The sequence below is a fragment of the Anas acuta genome, chromosome Z (assembly GCF_963932015.1).
Source record: "Anas acuta chromosome Z, bAnaAcu1.1, whole genome shotgun sequence".
NCBI lineage: Eukaryota > Metazoa > Chordata > Aves > Anseriformes > Anatidae > Anas > Anas acuta.
The window spans coordinates 77972695-77994446 of NC_089017.1; the positions used below are offsets into that span (position 1 = coordinate 77972695).

The 21752-nt window shown below is 37.2% G+C and overlaps 1 protein-coding gene across 7 annotated transcripts in view; it reads left to right on the forward strand.

Moving 5' to 3' along the window:
* ZCCHC7 (zinc finger CCHC-type containing 7) overlaps positions 1 to 21752 on the forward strand; it is a 115025-nt gene that overhangs the window by 57859 nt on the left and 35414 nt on the right. For all 7 annotated transcript variants that reach the window (XM_068666263.1, XM_068666264.1, XM_068666268.1 and 4 more), the window contains 2 exons: positions 19004 to 19047; positions 20335 to 20460. In XM_068666263.1, the coding sequence (XP_068522364.1) occupies positions 19004 to 19047; positions 20335 to 20460 (170 nt within the window). The remainder of the gene's footprint in view (positions 1 to 19003; positions 19048 to 20334; positions 20461 to 21752) is intronic.

A 21752-nucleotide genomic window follows, 5' to 3' on the forward strand; every position in this document is an offset into this window, starting at 1 on the left:
CATACATCTATGTTTTTTTTACATTTCTAATGCATTCCAGCTCCAGAACCTACCATTTATATTTTCAGGTTATATGGCTTTGGGTTTTTATTGGACAATTGCTAATACAGTCAAGGAAATCTTACTTAAAAACAATACAAAATAAAATAATTTGGGTGATATTATCCATAAACACAAGTCTTTAAAATAGCTGGCTGTTGTGGTTCATGTCTAGCATTAATGTATAAATTCTTCCAATTATACTAATGGAATTCTAGTCCCAGACAGCAGCATTTTACAGCACCATAGCAAAAAGCAATGTCTGAAACTAGGAATGTCTCTAAGTTCTTTCACGTTCAAGCAAAAATGTGCTCAGCAAAAAGAAATGTAAATTTAAGGAAAATCTCCAATTTCCTATTCTATGCAAGGCTTTGATTTTTTGCTGACTCAGGCAGTAGGGTTGACATTGGAGCTTCTCATTTCATCTGAAATAATCACTTTTTACTTTGGAACAGTCTTTCATTTTTTTGCAGCACTATCTTCTGAAACAGTCCACTTTGTATGTATGAATCTGTTTTTCTCCAGATAACACAGAAAGTAAAACTATTAGAAACAGGTTCCCATCTATTACTTTCTTGAGTGCATAGAGAAATACTTATTTTCAGGGTGCCCATTTAGGGACTTTACTGATGGTTTTTTCCACCTTTCAAAAAAGACAAAAAGAGGAAGAAGAAAATACATCTGTAGTCTAAATTGACTGCGCCAAATAAAACATTAAATTTCAATAGAAAATGTAAAAGAAATATAGTTAATAAAGCTGTCAGTAAAAACCCAATTGCTTCAAGAAATGTGCCTGAGCTATTGCTGCAGCCCATACAAAAACACATGCTAGGGTGGTGTCTGGGAACAGAGTCTCTGGAGTCACAAACTTTGCTTTTTGGTTAAGAGTGAGTACAGTTACTTGTTCCTTTATATCTGCAATAGTTAAGATTTAAGACATGGCAGGTGTAGTTTGTGCACAAGTACCTTGTGTTTGGCTGTACAATTCAGCAGCCATAGTTAGGTATTGCAGGAATTCTTTTTAAGGAGGTTAATCTAGACAGGTGCCTGTTTTGGAAGCAGGAAGCTTTCACGCAGGACGCTGATCTTGCAGGTGTGCAGTGCCAGTTGATACAACTGGCCCCACTGAAAAGAGGGAGGTTTTACAGGGGCACAACCAGAATCCTAACTGGTCATTTAGAGGCGAGATTGCTGTACTACAGCAGTACAGTCAACATATTCTGAATGAATAATTCAGGTTTCCCATCCACAGCTCTTATGGTATGCCTTGTTCTGTCTTTTAATCCGTGTGTAAGACCCAACTGTGTGCCTACTCGGTGCTGCATTAGAGCTTTCTGGAGTAATGCTTCATTCGAGACTGACTGTATGGAAAACTCCAAATTCTGGTTCAACTGTACTTGTTACCCATGTGAGACCGTGCTGGAAATACAGTTTCTCACTATTGAATTTGATGGTAGCTATTGCTGATATGACCCCATTTATATCCTCCCCACCCCACAGGTTAAATGCTGTAACTTCTTTGCTAAAACGTTTTTTTCTTCTTTGGCAATAGCCACCTTGTTTTGTGTGCCTGAACCAACCGAAGCTGCAAGTCTCCTGTCATAATTTTGTCTTAAAAAGTGTCTTTTTTGTATCCTCTTTTGTTCCTGCTCTATGGCAGCTGGTGACTTTTACTCCTTTCAAATGCTTTTGTCTCATTTGTGCCTGCTGTAATTCAGTACACGCTATCAGGGTTAGGACAACTGCCTGCTTTATGTTTTTAAAGGTAGCATGTACACTAAAATGTAATGCAAATAGACGATGTTAAAGGCAGTGTAAGAATGTTTTGGGGGTGTAGTGAAATCTGCAGGGCAGTCATTTACTTAACAGCATATGACAATCTGATTGCAGTTGAGAGAAACAGGTTATATAAATGGGATCAGGTAGTAGTGAATCAGCAGTGCTGGTGCCTGTGTAGATCGTGGTTCAGTAAGGATATTAAGTGCACTTTATACACAGAGACTAAGCTTGTCAATAGCTGATGTTATAATATAACACAATCAGAGTTTCCTGATGGCTAGGAAGTCAATGCAGATTGCATGATTTGCCCAATTATTATTTTTTTTTTATCCTTGAAAAGATTTTCCCCTTGTAATGATTTCTCCTCCAAGAGGATTGAGAAGAAGAGGGTTTACACCATGATACTTTGTACAAACACCACCAGATTAAGCATTTCTGATGTACTTTGAAGGAAGTCTCTTCTTGTCCTCAGCTGGATAACAGATATACCTTCACAGATTTGGGAAACTGAACAGTTTTAAAGAAAATTAAAATGTTGTTAAATTTAACATGAAAAATATTGATGTGATTATGCAGGTCTGTTGTAATCCTTCCTAATATGACAAAGGGCAGATTTAATACTTTTTGAAATTTTCATGGGGCCCGTCTGATGTGCTTGCTTTCCCAGTCTAATTACTGCCAATTTGGGGGTTATACATAAAATCTTCCCCCAGAGCTCACTTTTTTACCTTTTTTTTTTTTTTCTTAAGGCTTATTTTGTGTAGATTTCTGATGTTGCATTTTGTTTCTCTCTTCTTGTCACTGCTACTGTCTAAATACCTTTCTCCCTGGAAATAACATCTGTAATCATCCTGTCTACTGTTTCACTCTGCAGAAGTCCCTTCTATTTGGCTTTGGGCTCTTCAGTGGAGATGTCTTATGTAGTAAGGCATTTCCTAACTTCTCCCTTGTGATATTCACATAATAATTACTGTGTAGTTGCTTGGGCAAACGTTCTTGGAGCTGTCTTGAAGGACACTCTCAGGTGCTGACAGTAGATTTTAGACTTAGAATCCATGTTACATTAAGATTCAATCTTGCTATTGCAAGTCTTTTTGAAGCAAGAATTTAGGTAAATGTCCATTAGAACTATTTATTCTTTTTCACAAAGGTGTATTATATATTCCATAAAGCGGGTAGGTTTTTAGTATACGCGTGGAAACAGTCACCTTTCACATGGCAAGTGATTAAGGTTTTCTCTAGCCAACAGTGTTTTTGTCGTTTGTGATTTCATACTTCTACCTCCAAAGTGAGCTTTAATGACCGGAGAGATTTCGCAGAGACCTTCAGCGGGGAGCGCTCTTTCTTTAAAAAACTTCTCAATTATTACTCCTGTCTTTCCCTATCCGCAAAATTCAGTTTAAAAAGCCTGAAGTAGCGAATGATATATCTACTGTTCTTGTCAATGTCATGGCCTTGTGTCGTGATGTTGAAAGGTATCTCCTCAAATTATTGTTCTTGGGTAGTTGTTTCTCTCGGAGCAGGCCTGTTGTATAGCTATTTGTTGAACTGTGTACCTACTGAATTAGTCAAAGACCTGGCTAAAACCATTTTTTTCTCTTCCTCTTTACCCCTCCCCCAGACTAGCTTTTGTTATGTATTGGCTTGCTAATCCTTGTGTTGAGCAGTATCAGACATCACCTTTCTTGGGGGCACTTAGTCCACTCTTCCGCTTTCTTTGTCAAAGGGCTCCCTTAATAGGAGAAGTCAACAGGGAGGACAAAAGGGATTGAAAGTTGTATTTAATCGGGGTCAGAGAGGTGGTGTTCAGAGTGACGGGCCCACAGGCAGGCTGGCCTTTTATGCTTTCCGACGCAGATGGTCCCAAAGCATTCAGCTAAGTGAAGAGAAAGCTGCCCAGTGAAAGCTATTGTAGGGCAGCATCGTTACAGTTGAGAAGGGTTGCCAAGGGTAACTGGAGAGTATCACCAGCATCCTGTGATCACTAGTCTGTGCCATTGAAAACCTTAGACCGAGGATTGCTTTGGGTTCCTTAGCATCCTGATGCTCCTGCGTAAGCAGCAATATCTTGTGCTACCTTTTTAAAATTTAATATCATTATTTTTACTTTGAGGCACATAAACTGTAGAATCATTTGCATTTCTTAATTTCAGAATAGCCATCTTCTACAAAATGTACAGCTACTTGCTTTAGAACATATTGCTTTTCTTCCCCTGGGGAATAGTCTATTAATATTTGAACTTGTTAAGATAACACTGTATTTACAGAAACTTAATTTTTTAAAATTTGTCTGAGTGCAAGAATAACGGAATACAAGAAAAGAACAGAAAAAAAAAAAAAAAAAAAGGTTATGTTATTCAACGCAGATAACACCTGCAGTCATGTGAAAAAGCTTTGGAAACTGTGCCCAAAATAACCCCAGGGGATTACTACAGTGCCTTCATTGGTCGAAGCAAACAGTACATTGCAGCAGGTAAAATGTGTTCGTGACAAAATAGTTGAATGTTTTTTTTTGTTAAACAGGAACCCTGCTGCTATTTGTGTTGTTTTCATTGATGCCACAGATGTCCAAAATGATAACTGTACTTTAGGTCTTGCATGAAACACCATTTGAAAGTGTAAGTACGTGTGTAAACTTTCAGCAAATGTGCCTGGTGCCCTGTGAGGAGATTGGCATAAAAAATGAAGTTGGGGCCACACAGCAAGCCACGGTATGACCAGACAGATAACATTCTGGGATGCCCAGGTCTCAGTTTTCAGGCCCTGTCCCCAGTTGGGACCGATCTCTGCTTGGCTTGTCCGAAAGGGTGAAGGTGCTCCCAAGCCAGGCCTGCTGTTCCATCACCCCAAATCTACCCAGAAGCAGCTCAGCCTCTGGTGCCACGCGGGAAGGACACGGTGCTCTGGGAAAGGGTCCGGAAGGGGCTTGGTTCAGAAGCAGCTGGGCCACCCACCAGTTCCTTCACATCAAGGGATCTTCAGCTTGCTTATGCAGCCGGCTCTGTGGCTTATTTGTTCTGCCAGAGAAATGAAAGGGGCGGAAATAGGAGGTCACAGTCTAGCCTTTGTTTTATTATTTATGTTTTCACACAGTCATTATTAGAACGTAGTCCTCTGCAATTTACCGTGGAAGGATCATAAAACTTCCATCTATGCAATGTCAATCATACAGGGAGTCCTTATGCAAGTTATCGAGCTACTCAAAATTAGCACAAATTTCAGTGAAGTTTCATGTGTACTTCATAACGTAAATGGAGACTTAACTAAAAAAGCGGTCATTGTGGATATTTTATCGCTTAGATAGTTTTTTAACAGAGAAAATACTGTATATGATTAAGCAATTCATATTTTCCATTTTGTTTCCCCTGCTGCAAATGACCAAGATACTCCAAACGAAGCATTCCCCTTAAAATCAATAACAGTAGTGAAATCTGATTTGGATTTCATGGGCCCTCCAGTTCTCCACACTATTTGAATATGAAATAGTTTCCTCTTTGGCATTTTTTTTCATTCATTGTGTGGCAGGTGGAGGGAGAGTGAATATGGATAAAAAAAAGTATGTGGAAGAATTATGTGTCATTTTTATTATGACACAGAGATTGCAATGGTTTTGCAGGATTGCATAATGGCAAAAAACCTTGGAAGTCAAAGTATAATCTTCATTATAATGAAACAAAAATAATGAAGGCTGGAGGCAGGTATGTAATTCAGAAAGCATGTCATCAGAGACAATGGCAAAAAGAAGGAAACGAGTGTTTCTACAACTTCTTAGATATGTTCTCTTCAAGCAAGGAGTTAATTTATCATTCTTCATATTTCTAAGAGAGGGAGGCGGGTTTTGCATTCCCTTCTGAGATTAATAGTAAGTAGATGGTCCACTCCTTTTATTGATGTTAAAAATTGCAGGCGAATGATAGAAAAATTTGTTTAAATAATTGGTTTACTTAGGTGCATTTCTGAGGAATACATGGATTTCTACTTTTGTACTGTATTTTCATTTTCTAAAGTCATCTCAGAAGTCTCACTGGATAACAAATTCCAGATGATCATTCTCCTATACTTCCCTCTGCACTTCTGAAAAAAAAAAAAAAAAATACAACAAAATTCAAACATCTTTTTACCTACATTATCACTAAGCTATTGACACAAGACTAAACTAAAGCAAATGTACAAATAATGCATTTCATATATACTGTCTTCACATTTTCTTGACAATTAATGTATTATTTTCAAATTTGTACAGTATTTTTTTTAAATGCAAAACATATTTCTGAATTCTATTGCACTGTATCTTCTGAATCACTGATATACATTAAACAGTGAGACTAACACTAGCAGCCAGGAATTTCTTCATTGCTAATGTGACAAGGACTTGAAATAAAATTATTTGAGGTTGTTCTTAGCGCAGTTCTTAACTGCCACACATTTTAGTATTTTGCTGCCTTTTATCCTGTCTTAATTTTAGAAGGTGAGTACATGGGAAGAGTATTGTAAGCCTGTTTTTTAATTGATGGTGTATATTTGGTTTACATGCATTCAGTGTCAAAGCCAAAGCTTCTGATAATTTATGGCCACCAGAACTAGGCATGTATGTAAAATGATTTTAGAATCAGGTCTCATATTCTTTGTGTGGATTAGCCCATTTGGACTTTGTTATGGACATTGGCTAGTGCAGCTCTTTCACTAATACAATGAAATGCAATTTCTGACCAGTATAGTCTCTGCAGACAGCAGTCCCTAGATTGGTCATTTATTCCAGACAAAATAATTTCTGCATCCATAGTTTCTTTTAGGTTTAGGTGAAGACATCTAGAGCATGATTCATGACCAAAACCATAAGTGTGGCTAAAAAAAAAAATAACAACCTTTTATGCTAAGGGCATTTGGTAGCCTGGTAAGACCATGCCAAATACAATCTGTCAGGTATGGCTACCATTCCATTACAAAGATATGACAAATAAGACAGGACTACTGTTTGACCCTTTGCAAAGCTTCTACAAGCATTAATACTGCCACCCATGCAGTACCCCTCAGCGTGCTAGTCCTGTGCAGTACCTTTGATAACTTGATGAAGATGAGAAGGTAGTTATGAGTTGTCTTCTGTTTTCTTCTGTAAAATCTATTTGGTCTTTTTTAAAGTTGTGTGTGAAATGCTGCAGCCCCCACTCATTAATCTCTCTGACCAGGTTTGTCTCATGTTTCCACTTCCAAGCTTTCCAAGACTGTATTAGAGATAGAACTGATCTTCATGAGATCTGCAGTGACTCAGTTTCCCAGCTCAAAGTGTATGCCCAAGTGAAGGGTTCAGTCTCAGACATGACATTTTGTTTCTTTTTTTGTCTCCTTCCTCTATACTCACAGTCTAGCGAAAGAAGGTGGGAGTTAGAGAGAGTGTTTGTATTATTTGTTTTTAAAGGAGCAACGAGCTACCACACTGCTCAGGAAATTTGGGTGGTTGCACATTTTAAATGAGGCATTGATAATTTTCTCCAGTGATAGGACTGGTTGTTTTTTGTGTGTTGCTAGGTAGAAGCAGAATCTGTCTCACAACCAGCCCTTTAATCATTGATTCAGACATCCCTTGCTTTTAGGCAGAGAAATGGGGAAAATTTGAATCAAAGATTTCAGAAATTATTGCTTTGACTTGCAATATGGAAAGTACATTCAATAATTTTGCACAGTAGAATCATAACTCTACTGCAGTGATCAGTGTAAGGGACTTTCACTTGATGTATGTAGGCTAGACTCATTAGTCTTTATCCAAAAGAATGACTTAAATCACAACTTTAAAAAAAAAATCATCTTTCACGAATTAATATAGATATCTCAGTCCCATACATGAAGTTCAAGCTGAATTAAAAAAATGCTAATCTTCAAGAATACCACTCTTTAAAAAAAAAAAAAAAAAAGCACAAAATTTTGTTTTACTCAAAATATAAATGATTTTTTTTAATCAATAAATAAATAAACACATACAGACTGCTTGGAATTTTCCTAAAGTAGCAGTAAAATGTTGAGAGTTGCAAATACTATAAATTCAAGTAGGAAAAGTCCACTGCCCAATTCTCATGTCAGGAAAAGGTGTTATTAAAAGTCTGTTAAAGTCCTAGTTTAAAAATAATTATGTACACCGTAACTATTCAGTACTTCTGTTGTCTGATTCATTTTCAACAAAGACTTGCTAAACTCTCAGAATTTAAATGTTTAAAATCACTGTGAGCTCTGCTTGTTCTCATGCAACTATTTTATATCTTGAACACATCAACATTGCGTTCACAATGTGGGAGTACTTGAGCTTCATCCACCGCAGATAATATGGTCCAGGCACTTCTTTTTTGATCTTGCGTTTATTCACCATTGGTTATTTATCCAAATGGAAAAGTTGAATGATTTTTAATATGCTTTTATAGAACAAGACTTCTGAATTTTGGTACAAATTGCTTGCAGTACAATTATGAGGGCAGTAAACGCATCCAGCACAAAATATGTTTACACTTCTTTTCACTATAGGTATAAACTAGAGCACAGGATATGTTATATATCTATGGTTATATAACTATGGTTCTAGTTTAATGCTTGTTGGTTATTGAAACTTGGTTAGTAGTGCATTCAGAGCATATGTATTGCTCGTGTCTAATTGCAGTTTAGTGAAAGTTTAGTTTACTTTTCCTCTGACTTACGTTATACGTCCACAGTATTACTAATGATGCATGGGTTTAGAATCAGATGACATCATTTTCGGTGTCAGCATTTTCGAGTAATTCCTACTCGAACGCTTTAACCAGTCCTTGCTATCTTAAACAAATTCTTTCTCTATTTTCAGACTCCAATAATCCCAGGCTAGTATAACACACAAGATTTTACTTTCTTGGTTGAAAAATTCATGGCCACTTCACTTTACAGCTGAGTATGTGGAAACAAAATGCATAGATAGTCTGGGAACTGGAGCCACACTGGCCAGTTCCAACAACTTTGGAGGTGTTGATCCTGTCTTTTCTAATGTGCTTTCCCTGCGTGCTTTATGATGGAATTTTGTGAAGGGTTGCAGTTCTCATGGACCTTAATTATTTGAAAAGTTCATTATGTTAGAGAGCTTTAAAGTTTAATAGGTCTGGAAGAAAGTTGTTCTTCCTAGTAACATAATTAAAGTACACTTTGGTTTTGGTAAAAGTAAGAAGGTTTTTCTTATTGCTATGCTATCATTTTAAGGGGAAAAAAAAACGTATGGAAATGTTTCTGGAGAACTCCATGTTTTCTATTACAAACAGAAGAAAGATGTTCCAAAGAATTCCATCACAGTTGTTTTTTCTGTTCCCGAGAAAAGGATGTTTTAATTTCAAATGGAACAAGGTATACCAAAAAAAAAAAAAAAGTTATTTTCCTATATTTCTATCTCTGCCCATTAAAGCATGATATAAAGTATGAATCCCAAGGCGTCCATAGCATGTTAGTGCTGTTTGGTACTGTTAATCTGAAACACTTACAAAGCTTCACAGCTAGTTGAGAGCAGTGTGTCATCTTTGCCAGGACAAACCAAGATTCCCCATGACAGTGACTCTCAGAAGAGCCAGAACACAATCTTGATGCATGCTTACAAACCCTGACGTTGTTGAGGTGACTTTTTAGTCTCCCTGGTGTGAGAGTGTTTGTGGTGGATGCTTTTGGATATGCAGATCATAAAAGCTTATGAAGACCAAAGTAAGAACAGAGTGTTAAACCCATAAGTTTTATTCTCATAAATTAACTGCATGTTTTTACACATCAGCATCAGTGCTTTGTTACTACTTGATGTTAAGTAGGTTTAGACTGTTACTGGATCACTTCTCATGTCTTAATTTTCTTGGCAAGCATGAGTTTGAGGAAGACGTAGTGTGGAGGCAATGTAGTGGCCAGGATGCTGTGTATACCTCCTTGCTGGGAAACGGGGGTGGAGAGCATGAGAGAGGAGGTGGAGTGTCTTAGAAGGACCTTTTGGTGTATAGGAAATCCATGAACTGAAATTAATCTCTGCAACTAAGATGCATTATATTGGTTTCATTATGAATATTTTTCAGGAACTCCTGTATGTGTTTCCTATTCCATGTTTGTGCTGATCTTTAGAAAGATCAAAAAGAGGAACTAGGAATATAAGCAACTGGATTTTACCCATTCCAGGTCCCCGTGTTAGCTCTAACTCAGACTTCATTTTTGCTTTGAATAAATGTAATCTGCAACGTGGTAATGATCAGACTCTTCAGGATTTCATCTGGAGGTAAAGACAGTGCAAGCATCTGTCATGTTCTGTTCTAGTTTAATATTTGACAGTTTGTAAATACTTCTGATGTCTGAACTACCTTTAAAAACCAGTGGGCTTTTTAGGTAGTGTTACACTTTAGTACAAGGGGGTTAACACTTCCAATTGTATCTTTAGAAGTTTTGAGACTTCTCTTCCTTCATATTCATGAAAATACCACTTAATGTGTAAGAGTTCAAAAACATTAAAAGTTATAGCGAAAGTCTAAGTCCTGTTATGTTAACAACCCATGAATTACTTCTCTTACAAACAGTGGAAGTGCCAAATCGGAGTCAAACCACAATCTCCAATTCTAGTGATACATTAAACACTGCAGAGTTCGTCTGAATGCTCTGAGGAAAAGAACTGCCGTCTTAGGAGCTATTCCAGCACATCAGCCCTACATCATCCTGGATACACCACAGCTGTTCCTTTCGTGTTCCAAGAGGTGTTCTTTTTCCACCTCACTGCAAGGGAGGCTTGTCTGACCTTCAGGGTGGGAAGAAATTGGGATGATTTAGCTTGTCTTTGCCAAATGGGCAAGCTATCAATGTGAATGAAAGTTGAACCTAAATACTTAAATTCTAGCCTATACCCAAAGATTGTCAATCGCCCTGAGTTTAAATATGATCTTTTTCTGTGTTAAATACTTTTTAAATTTCATTTTAAATTCATTTTTATGTAGAAATAGAGACAAGAGCCCAGTTTAAGTTTTATTAGTTTCAGATACTTGTTTACATGATCATTCTTCACACTCAGGTAGTTATTTCCATATTTCTTCTGAATAGGAACATCAAAAGAGACATGCTATTTTGCTGGGACACAGTTGGTCTGTTGTGGTTTTAGGTCTGTGCTTCAGCTGAAGAATGAGTGAATCATTTCCAAGGAGTTTTAAAGCTGGATACCTCTCTATTCCGTGGAGAATTGTGATGATGCTACCACACCTCTTACACTATTTTTTTCAGACACAATGACTTTACCGTAACAGAGACCACAAGCCTCATTAAAATCAGGCTTCATGGATTTCTTTTCACCTTTTACATTTATATCTTCTTTATTCTCTATTGGTACAAAAAGATGTGATATATTGCCAAAACGGATTCCCAAGTCTCAACTGTTGATTTTCTCTTAAAACTGTACTGCAAGTGACCAACAGTACTCTTCAGGCTCCGGTCCTGGACGTGAGCCGAGTTCCAGTTTAGCTGACTGTATGAAGGAATCTGTAAATTTATCAAAACAATGTGTATGCATTGGTTGGGCTTCTGGAATCGTAATATTAATGACTACAATAGATACCACTCCTCAAGTACTGATTAAGAGATAAAGATTCTGCATGCTTATACAACTGCCAAAGCCTCCAACTTCCCTTATGACTGCTTCTTTGATGAAGTTATGTATTGCCACTTAGAAAGTCTACTGCATGATAACAATCACTTAAAATACTAAGATAGTCTTGGTAATGTACTACAGAATCAGCTCCTGACATCTTATTGATCCCATAAGAAATGTCAGAGTATCACTTCCACTGAAGCTAAAGCTATGCAGTTTACAGCCTCCCGTGCTCCTTAACCATATTGCACAAGTTTTACCTGCAGTCAGACATACGAAAATTTGTTGGGTAGGGAGATTTACTGTGGATTTTTTTTTGATACTGGAGTGATTATTGCAGGCTTGTTGTCAGATGAATGACAATAGAAAATGAAAATGGTTATTTTTATGTTGAAATTATATCTCAAAATAAGTCTTTTAATGAGTAACTTAGAACAGGATAAGGCCACATTTTTTTCGTCAGTAATCTATCCTAAAACTTTGCTTTATTTTATGGCTTTACTTCTGATTTTATTTGTGTATGTGTTTTTTCATATGTAATCCTGACTTAGCATTTATTATTTTTCTTTTCAACAAGGATTGGTGGAATCTAAAAGGCATTTAAGACAACTTAATCAAACAGCAAAAAAAGCTTTCACTTCAATGTAAGCTGCTAGTCCTTAGTGCTTTTCAGCCATATAGGAAACAGTCAGAAAGTGAATTCTTGATGTATCCAGTCAGAACAATAGATTTGTGTTCAGTCTTTCCTTTTCTAAATTAGAAATCACAGTACAGACAGTGGAATTTCTAATTCATATATTATACCTTATTCACTGGTGGGAATAAAATGTTCATGTTTGCCTCCTTTTCTCTGTTTAACTTTGACTGCTGTGAACACCAGGAAGAATAAAACTGCAGCTTTTCCTCTTCTTCTTCTTCTTCCTCTTCTTCTTCCTCTTCTTCTTCTTCTTCTTCTTCTTCTTCTTCTTCTTCTTCTTCTTCTTCTACTTTTTGTTCTTGTCGTTCTTCTTCTTCCTCTCTTTCTTCTTCTCTTTCTTCTTCTTCTTTTTTTTTTAATCTATTCATTTTATACTTTTCAGACAGATTTCTCCCTGGGGTGAAACAAAGGTTAACTGAAATTTCCTCTGTTGTGTACCTGAACGAATCAGCAGTTTGAGAAGGAAATCCCATTGATGGGCAAAGAGAGTGACAGGCTCTATTTAAAGAATTCCCCCGACTGTGTGGTAGACGAACCATGCCATGAATTTAACTGTTCCTGTGGTCCCTATACTTGTACCCACCAAAAAGAGAGAAAAACGTACTTTGTTCCGCAAATGTTGCTCTAAGCTTTGAAAATCATGAGCCACTGAGTTTTGTGAATTAACATTACTACAGTGGTCAAACCTAACAGAAGCAGTATTTACAGCATAATACAGAAAATTATGTGTACTTACATGTTGGAAAAGGCACACTATGTATTTGTATTTTAATGTGTGCTTGCATTTTAATAATTTGTTAGTATTCTTGAGGAGTAAGATTTACAGAATTACATTATCATTTGCTTATTCACTGCACACTTTATTCCACTTAGTGTGTGAAGCATCTTACCACACATAGTCAAAAGAATGCAAGTAGTTGATGTAGGTGCAAAAAGGCATAAGCTTAGAAGAAGGTGCAGGATTTGCCATTACAGAAATTGTGTTAAGAGTTCAGCTCTGCAGAAAAGAAATACATGGCTGAAATGCATGGCTGTATGGCACGACTAACGTTCAATAAAAATGCTAATCTTTGAGTGATTCTTGTGTTTTTAAATATCTGCTTTAAATATGAAAAGCACACATCTCTGCTTGATCACATACTCTTAATTCACACTCCTAAACTTCATGACCTGTGAGCCTTCCTGAAAATCGCAGCTTTACCCCTGCCATGGGCCCCAGCCGAACATGCTGCCTAGGGATTATAAATACCATGTTATAGCCCCCAACCGTCAGACTTTTATTCTCTGGCTGTGACAGTTAAGTCTTCTCCCAGGGGCAGTGGCTGCTTAAGTTTGTTTAAAGTTACTTTAACAGGCTTGATTTCTTGGTTGTCATTGTCTTTTCATTTATTCAGGACTTCCAGATGTGTGGGTTACTTTTTCTTTTTAAAATGGGATAATCTTTTGACCAGTGCTGCTTCTGCTTGAATCAAGATCTTATGTTTTAATTCATTTCAAAATGAGTTGAGTTTTGTTGTTTGTTCACTGACAAATTTCCAATTTTGTGATGCTTTTCAAAAACATCATGACAGATTAGAGAAAGGTTGCTAAAAAACAAGATTTCTGCTATGTTCTTACGGCATTTATATATATGTGGATACATACACTGCATAAATATATATGCACTCACGCAAAAGATATCAAGGGAAGAGGCAGCAGAGTCTCTCCTCGTCATGAAAAAATTTCTCAAACTTCTGTCAGTAATATCAAGCGATTTCTGTGGGGGAATCTTTCTTAATCTCACAAATCTCTCTTAATGTTTTTTTGTGCTAGAGGTATTGGCATATAATCCATTATAACAGCAGGTGTCTCATTTTTAAGTAAAATTCTTACTCATTAAAGAAAGGTTGAGAGGTTCCTTGAAGTCCCTAAGAAAAATACAGCCGTAAATTCTGTTCCTTCTGCAGAGTGGTTAAATCGAGAAACAGGATGATACACACGGGATTTCACCCACTGTGGCTGCAGCGTGTCGCAGCTCTGGTACCCTGCAAGAAGTTGTCTGTGTTTGGATGGAGCTACCAGCGGCTGCTAAAACTGCAAGAAACCTGAACTTTTGATGTGGAGCCACACCTGGTCTCCCAGTACAGTGCTTTAAAATCTGCTGGTTGCACTGCAATCATTCAGGCTGCCAGGCACCCTCACTCCAAACCAGAGCAGTGTTTTAGTGCACCATGTACCTGGGCTGCACTTCATTCGGATGCAGTTTGAACAGGACCTTCAGGCAGCGTGAGGAGGACCTGCTCTGTCGTCAGGTCACACTTAGTTCTCAGTGCCTGCAGAGAAAACATTTACTTCAAAAGATTGTGTGGCATGCGTGTGTTTCAAAATTTATTCATATAGGTATTTGACTGCATACTTGGAATACATCTTTCTAGAGCAGAAAGGAAAGTGCTACTGCGTAGATATTTGAATTTCCTGTCTTTAGCAAAATTAATGAGGGGAACAAATTTCAATTTCTGTTTTGGTGCACTACTAACTTCACATGATCGTTCTGTGTTTTTGGAAAGAAAAATAGGAAACTTACTGTGATAGATTATATAACAGTAATACATAAATCACTTTTGTTCAAATGTGAACAGGATTTTTCAGATACATGTAAAGTATTACAATGTGAAATACTTCAAATTCTAGATCATTTTTGGGGGTTGACCTTTTACATTGTTATTTGTTACTCCAGTGGCAGCCAGAAGCTGTATCCTGACATATTAAATATTGTTCAGAGAGAAGTCTAAAACAGTCCTGTGCTATAGAGGTCTTATAATGCGCTTGTATTAATTAGCAGTCAAAATCCAATTTTTGTAGCCCAACTTTGAAACGCGTTTGCCCTTCAGGCTGCATACCATACTGTCACAGATTGAAACACCCTGTTTCAGTGGATTTATCATAAAATACATTAACTAAAATACATGACTACATGTGTATTCAAATTGGAAGGGAATGGAAAAAAACGCTTGTCTTTACACTTTAGGAAAAGGTAGTGTTTTGTTTGCAAAGTTGAATGTCCCGGATCTACCGTTTCTCAGTGTTATTAAATGTGGTAATAAAAAAACCTTTGCAGGGCAGGCTGAATTTGTGCAGAGAACAGGACCATGTTTTCTTTTAGTTCTGATGAATAGAAATAAATAATAGAAAAGTGTAACTTTTGGCAGAGGTGAAAATCTAGGCAAGGCCATCCGCTCTTGGTGGGGCAGTATGTCTGGTTGCTAGGACCATCAGTGGTACAACAGATACAGATATTTTCTGAATAATTTGCTGTTTATTTCAAGTCATTTTTTTTGTTCTGTTAAAATGGGTTGTTACTCTGGCAATTCCAGTTTTTGACTACTCATCGTTTTCACTCCTCGCCGCCTCTCCCCTTTCTGGAATGAAACAGAGAAAGCTTGAATGCATATTGAACAGTGGTCGTAAGTCGTAAATCTGTCTTCACGATGATCCCTGCTCTGAAATTTACATTTTCATGCTGGTGGAGTGATACATGTGAATCTTAATGATCTTTGAAAATTTTTCTTCTAAATAAAAGCAAAGTTGTTGCTTACTATTCATCCTCTTGTAAGGGGATGCAGGATAGCCAAAGTGTAGTACTTCATAAAAGAAGACACTTGCAGTTTTCCCCCAGCTTTCATTTTAATCTAAATTGCATTTATTTTGTGTCCTGTACATCATTTTTTTTCTAGCCTCTTTTTTCCCTCATTTCCCTCATCTGATTCCATGTTCAGCAAATTGACAAAGCCATTTCTTCTTCCAAGTGTAAAAATAAGTTCATATGGCAAAGTCAGTTTTATTTCTTCAGTTGCAGTACCAAGATTAATCTCAGTCAAATTAATTAATTAAAAAATCTTTCTTAAAAAAGAGCCTTTAGAAATGAAGATTTGGAAGGATAATATAACAATTAAAACTATTCTGGGAGGGTTTTTTGCACTCTTTAAGTACTGTCTGTTTTGTGTCTGCAAAATGTGCAATCTCTTCACAGAGCAAGGACAGTCTTGACAGAGGTTATCTGAATAGTTTTTAAATTGCTACTTCACTAAGGTGCTGTAAAAAGTAGAAGGCAAGTAGTCATAACCTCATTTCTTGAGGCAGACAAACACCCTGTGTGTGTGTGTCTGAGAAAAGAATGAAATGCTTTCACATTGTACTGGCTTGGCCTTGGAGAACATCAGGTAACAAGTTGTTTGCTAAATTGCGTAATTTTCAGTAATTAGCATATGAGTTTGTTTTATGTCAGTGCTTTGATCAAAATTACGTTCTCAGCCCAAGGAGGGGATCTGAGCCTTCTGGTTGAGGTTGTGGAGTGAGCCCAGAAGATGGTCCCTGAACATCTCCCCTGGGCACTGACAGAAAGACATTAAGTTATGACCCATGTCCTCATAGGAAGAAGTACTGTGTCTGTGGTCTTAGACTTGTCCTCTGTATCAAGGAGTTAAACGTTAGAGGTGCTACCCACCAGGAAGAGCAAAAGACAAAGGAGTCTCCAACAGGCTGGCCGGGATCAGCACTGAAAGCCAGGAAGGGGGCAGAAGGACTGATGGAGGTGGCCTGGGCTCAGACATACTTACAGCACCCAAAGACTGTAATTGTGTTTTGTTTGTCAGTTTGAGCAGTGTTTCATGATTTATTCCACGATTTTGTGCCAGACAAAATACTGCGCTCAATGAGAAAAATCATTGCAAATGCTTGTACGTTGTCTCTAAAGAAAGATTTCAGGTTGGTTGCAGAAACATTCTTCTTCCTACGTTTTCTAGTCTTCAGCATTTCTTGTGACTGAAAATAAAGACTTGTACATTCTGTTGTGAAATAGACTTAATTTGGGGGTAACCAAACATTTAAAAAAGGAAGATTTTGTTTCGATGTTTCATTCAGCATTAAAGCTCTTGTATATATTTGTTAATTTGAGCAATTTTAGTTTCTAACACAAGGAATTTTTGAGTCATGGTTTTCCTTGGGAAGCTGGGAATTTTGACAGTGAAGAAAAGAAACTTAGTTGGTTTGTCCTTAGAAAGGACATGTCTGATGATTAACAGGAGTTAATTTGCTGGTAATTTTGATCTGTAGCTTGTCAACCATTCTGCATATGGCATTCACAGTACTGATTTGAATTACAAATATCTTTTTCTTTGTGAATGAATTTTCTTAATAAGCTTCCAATTAATAAATAATGCACTGAAATATATCAGTACGTGTGTTTCTGTACTTTTAATGACTAGACACCAAAAGGCCTAATTTTCCTTTGGGTATATCCATGAATAGCTTCCACTAAAGAGAGCTGACACAATGCTACCCCTTCTGTCCTCTCTGTTGCAACCCAGACAGTCTGGAAGAAGTGGTCTCCAGGTATATATGGACAATAACATCTTTCATTATGGTATCTCTTGTTATCCTGAATGATAGTTGGATGAAGTATCCTTGTAGTTCTTCATTTGAGTTTTTGCTCAGCCACTTCCTCTGTGTACCGCGACTTAGATGCAACACATCACTTGAATTGCTTTACATTAGGCCAGTTAAGTTATTGGTAATGTCTCGGTGATGCTTATGACTGTTGATATTGGTGAATGTTGCAAAAAAATATTTTAGAGTGTTGTTGAGAAAGGAACAGTTATTGTTAGTCATGACTTTTGGACGAAGAACAGCAGCAAACAGGTATTGTGCTTTAAAAAGTATTTGTATGTTTAAGTGACATACCTCGTATCTAGATATTGTGTTACATATTTTATTTATTGACTTTTTCCATAAAAAGAGTAAGACACGACATTATGGATTGTATTATTGTAATTTCTAATCATCTGTCTTTCACTACAAATGAAAAATACAATCAAAAACAGATTTTTTTTTTAATGTTTGTGATCCTTGATGTTGTTTTGGTGACACAGAGATGCTTCAGATTTATGGTGTGGGAACAGGATAAGACACTTGGCATTAAAAAGCCTGCAAACACACAGAGTTTATTTACACACAAGTTATAATTGTTACTGTAGAAGTATAGGTAAAGCAAGTACTTCCGTTGACATGAATCCTCTGCTGATGATAAGAAAGATGCTGTGGTGTTACAGCTGTCTTTGCACAGCAAAAGAAGTAAACAGTGTTGACATGCAGAATTTCTAAACAGCTCTAACTGCATCCCTATTCCTTTAGCTTTTTGCCTTTTATTTTCTTTTTCGTTTTTTCTTTTTATTTCTGCCAGTCCAAAGTCAGTGTGTGAGAAGGTTATAGTGTGACAGTTGTTAATTCAGTGTGTCGTCCTGATTTATTGCACATTACCAAACCCTGTTATGAAATAGAGTTACTTAGATTACAGTTGCTGTGGTTATGCATAAAGTCATTTTGGCATGCAGCAGTCAGAAAGCAGTACTGAAGACACAGATTTTTTGAATTCACAAAGTATATTTTATGCTGTGTGTTAAATTCTTGTTCCATATGCTCCCACCCAGTCAGCCTGAGGTCTTGAGCTGGCCATGCCCATGAATGAAGTTATAGAGAACTGTTTGGAATGAGAAGCTTTAGAGTCCCTGACTCTGAACAAATTAAAGCTTGCCTGAATTTATACCTGGGAGGTTGGGGGTCAGTATTATGATGGTGGTATCAAATAGTATAGAGGAGTAAGAGGAAAAGGATAGTGGTATCAAATATAGTCCACCTGATAGCTGGACCTATGCTGATTTTAAGGTGAATCAGATTTACTGCTGAGTAAGTTGATAACTTTTCTTTTCTGAAAATAGAACAAGTTTTCTCCCTTTTGGTACATTCAAAGTCTATTATCACTTTCAATAACTGCAGTAATCATAATGTTGAACACATTATGGAAAAAATTTCCATGCAAATTAAGTATAATTCGTTGTACTTCTGTTTTTCAGGGGATGTTGATGTGGACTGGTCCATCAGTAATAAAGACTTAGAGGTAACACAGAGAACCAAATTGTTCCATAATTGTTATTTTTATGTTTATTAACAAGCAGAGCAAGATAAACAGGATTGGAAAATCCCGTCTGTAGTTTTTGTGTGGAAGTCTTAAGAATATCCTTCCAATGGCATGTTAATCCTGACCTACCATTTATTAGGAGGGCGTTCACTTCTTGAAGAAGGTACACAAACAGTGGTGGGAGAGGATGAGGGGAGCAAGAGCTCCTCTGCAATGAGGAACTCATCAGTTCATCCTTTCCAGTCTCTTCACAGTAGTTGTTTCATGTCAGCTAGATCCCTGTTCCTGCAGGTGTCACCATAAGTCTGCCATGGTTAGTTAGTCTTCCTGCAGTTCCAGCAAAAGGAGTCAGCTCAGTCCTTAGTACTATTAGGCTGTAACCTGAGGCATTTGTGTAAGGTATGATAGTATCCAGGAAGAGTAAGCTGCAGCTAGGAGGTCCATCTCCTGATTTTTCTTTCCAATGTGCAGAAAAGCTTATATCAAAGATCAGTTTAGTCTGAAAAGGACCTCAAAATGTCATCTTGTCCAACTCCCCAGCTTAAGCAAATTGCCCAAGAGACATCATCAAGTGAAATTATAATCTCTTTCCCGTAAGAGAACTGGTATTTTGCACCTTTTCCATTCACTTGTCCATAATCTTTTTTTCAGTTTTTAAAAATTAGATGCTTACTAAGCAATAGGGTTTGAAGATAGAATTTTCAGTTCTGTCTGCATAAACAGAAAGTATGTATGAGGTCATTTGAAGAGGGAGGGTGTTTTCCAGCTTCTCTTTTAACTTCTTTATCCTTTTTTAAATCATTCTTTACAATTGCAAATTGCAGATTTGGTCTAGACTTGTTTAGCATTGTACTTTGTCCAAGAAGCTTCCCTTAATGTGTGCCAGGGAACTTGTAACTTGCATTTGCAATTAATCTTAGTTATATTTGCATTCTGGGAAAAATTCCAGTTCATCATGAAATAGCACAGTGAGTAAAAGTGTCTCAACTAATCAAGTGAAAGCAAAATTTCATGGCTTTAGTTTTAAACAGCAAAAAAAAGCATGTCCTGAAGTGGAAGTTCAAACAAGACAATAATTTTTCTCTAGATGATGCCAGTTTCTCTAGAAGAAAATTATCCAGTTCAAACCTGGATATGCAAATTGTATTTGTAAGAAATTAGATTCCTAACTGAACACTACCAGCAGTGAACTTTATGAATTTCTAGCAAACGTTGTGCCATAGAATCTCAAATGATAAATACATTTTTCTGTTTTTGTCTCCCCAGGCACAGATCTGTAACTATGCAAGTGTGAGGCGTACAAGCGTGCGGTACTACACAGCTGAGAAAAATGTTACCTGCAGAAATTGCAGTAGACCAGGTCATTTGTCCAAAAACTGTCCTGGTCCAAAGGTAAGTGCAATATTTTAATTGCCTGTAGATACAGCTGTTGTTTCTGATTCTCTTTTCTGATTGCCATTAGAAGATTTGCTTCAGTGGTTTGTTATTTCATTGCTCCAAGTTGAATGGTAGCTTGCACAAGATCAGTTTCCTATATAAAAATAACTGGTTGTTTTGTGAAGATGATTACTTTATTTAGTTTTTATAATGGAAAAAAAAACATGAGTACAAACAGATTAGAAAGAGAGTTCAGTACAAGGTATGTATATCTTTTTTATACTGTAGAACAAGTTTTAGGAAATATTTAAAATATTTTAAAATATTTTTAAAATTTATTTCAACAAGAACATTAAGGAATCCAAGAATCACCCTTAGTAAACGAATGAAAACAGATGTCTGTATAATGAACCATAATATGAATAATGTTAAAAGTTACTGACAAGATAAAATTACTTTAAGAAGGTTGGATAGATGCCAAATATTTAGAAAGTTTGTCCATGAGTTAGAGGTTTAAAATTCAATCGCTGTATTGTGAACAAGTGATGGCAGTTGCATGAGGGTCTGGATTTATCAGTCCCTGCAACAAAGCCTGCAAAAATCCATACCTCATTCACTGAGGATGCTACCTACACTGAGATTTTGAATACTGACATAAAACAAATTCTTTGAAAGCATGTATCCTGTGACTACATCCTGGACAGTTGAAATGGAGTGAAGGTGCACTCCATCACTGGAAAAAATGTCTTTAAACAGATAGGTCTTCGGTCCCAGCGTACTTTTTACGGTTTTATATTTGCCAGTCCAAGAGGCCATCTGTGTGTATTTGCATGAGTCACGAGGCATGGAGCTGAGTGGTTGTGGTAGGCTGATCCTGGCCAACAATTAAGCTCCAATCCAGCCACTCACCCACCCCCAGTAGGATGATAGAGAGAACTGGTAAGGCAAGAAAAACTCATGGATTGAGATAAAGACAGTCTCATAGGGAAAGAAAAAAAATCAAGAGATGCAAAGGCAATGTCTACTTTGGACCTCCCCATGCCCCCACGCCTAGTTTTATTGTTTATCATGATGTCATATGGTAAGGGGCATGTCTTTGGTCAGTTGGGGTCAGCTGTCCTGGATGTGCCCCCTCCCAGACTCTTGCCCACTCCTAGCCTGCTGGCTGGAGGTTAGTGTGGGAACCAGAGAAATCCTCAAAAGCTGTGCAAGCACCATTCAGCAACAGCTAAACATCAGTGTGCTATCAACACTGTTGTGGTCAGTAAACTAAAACACATCCACATATGGGCTGCTTTGAATAAAAT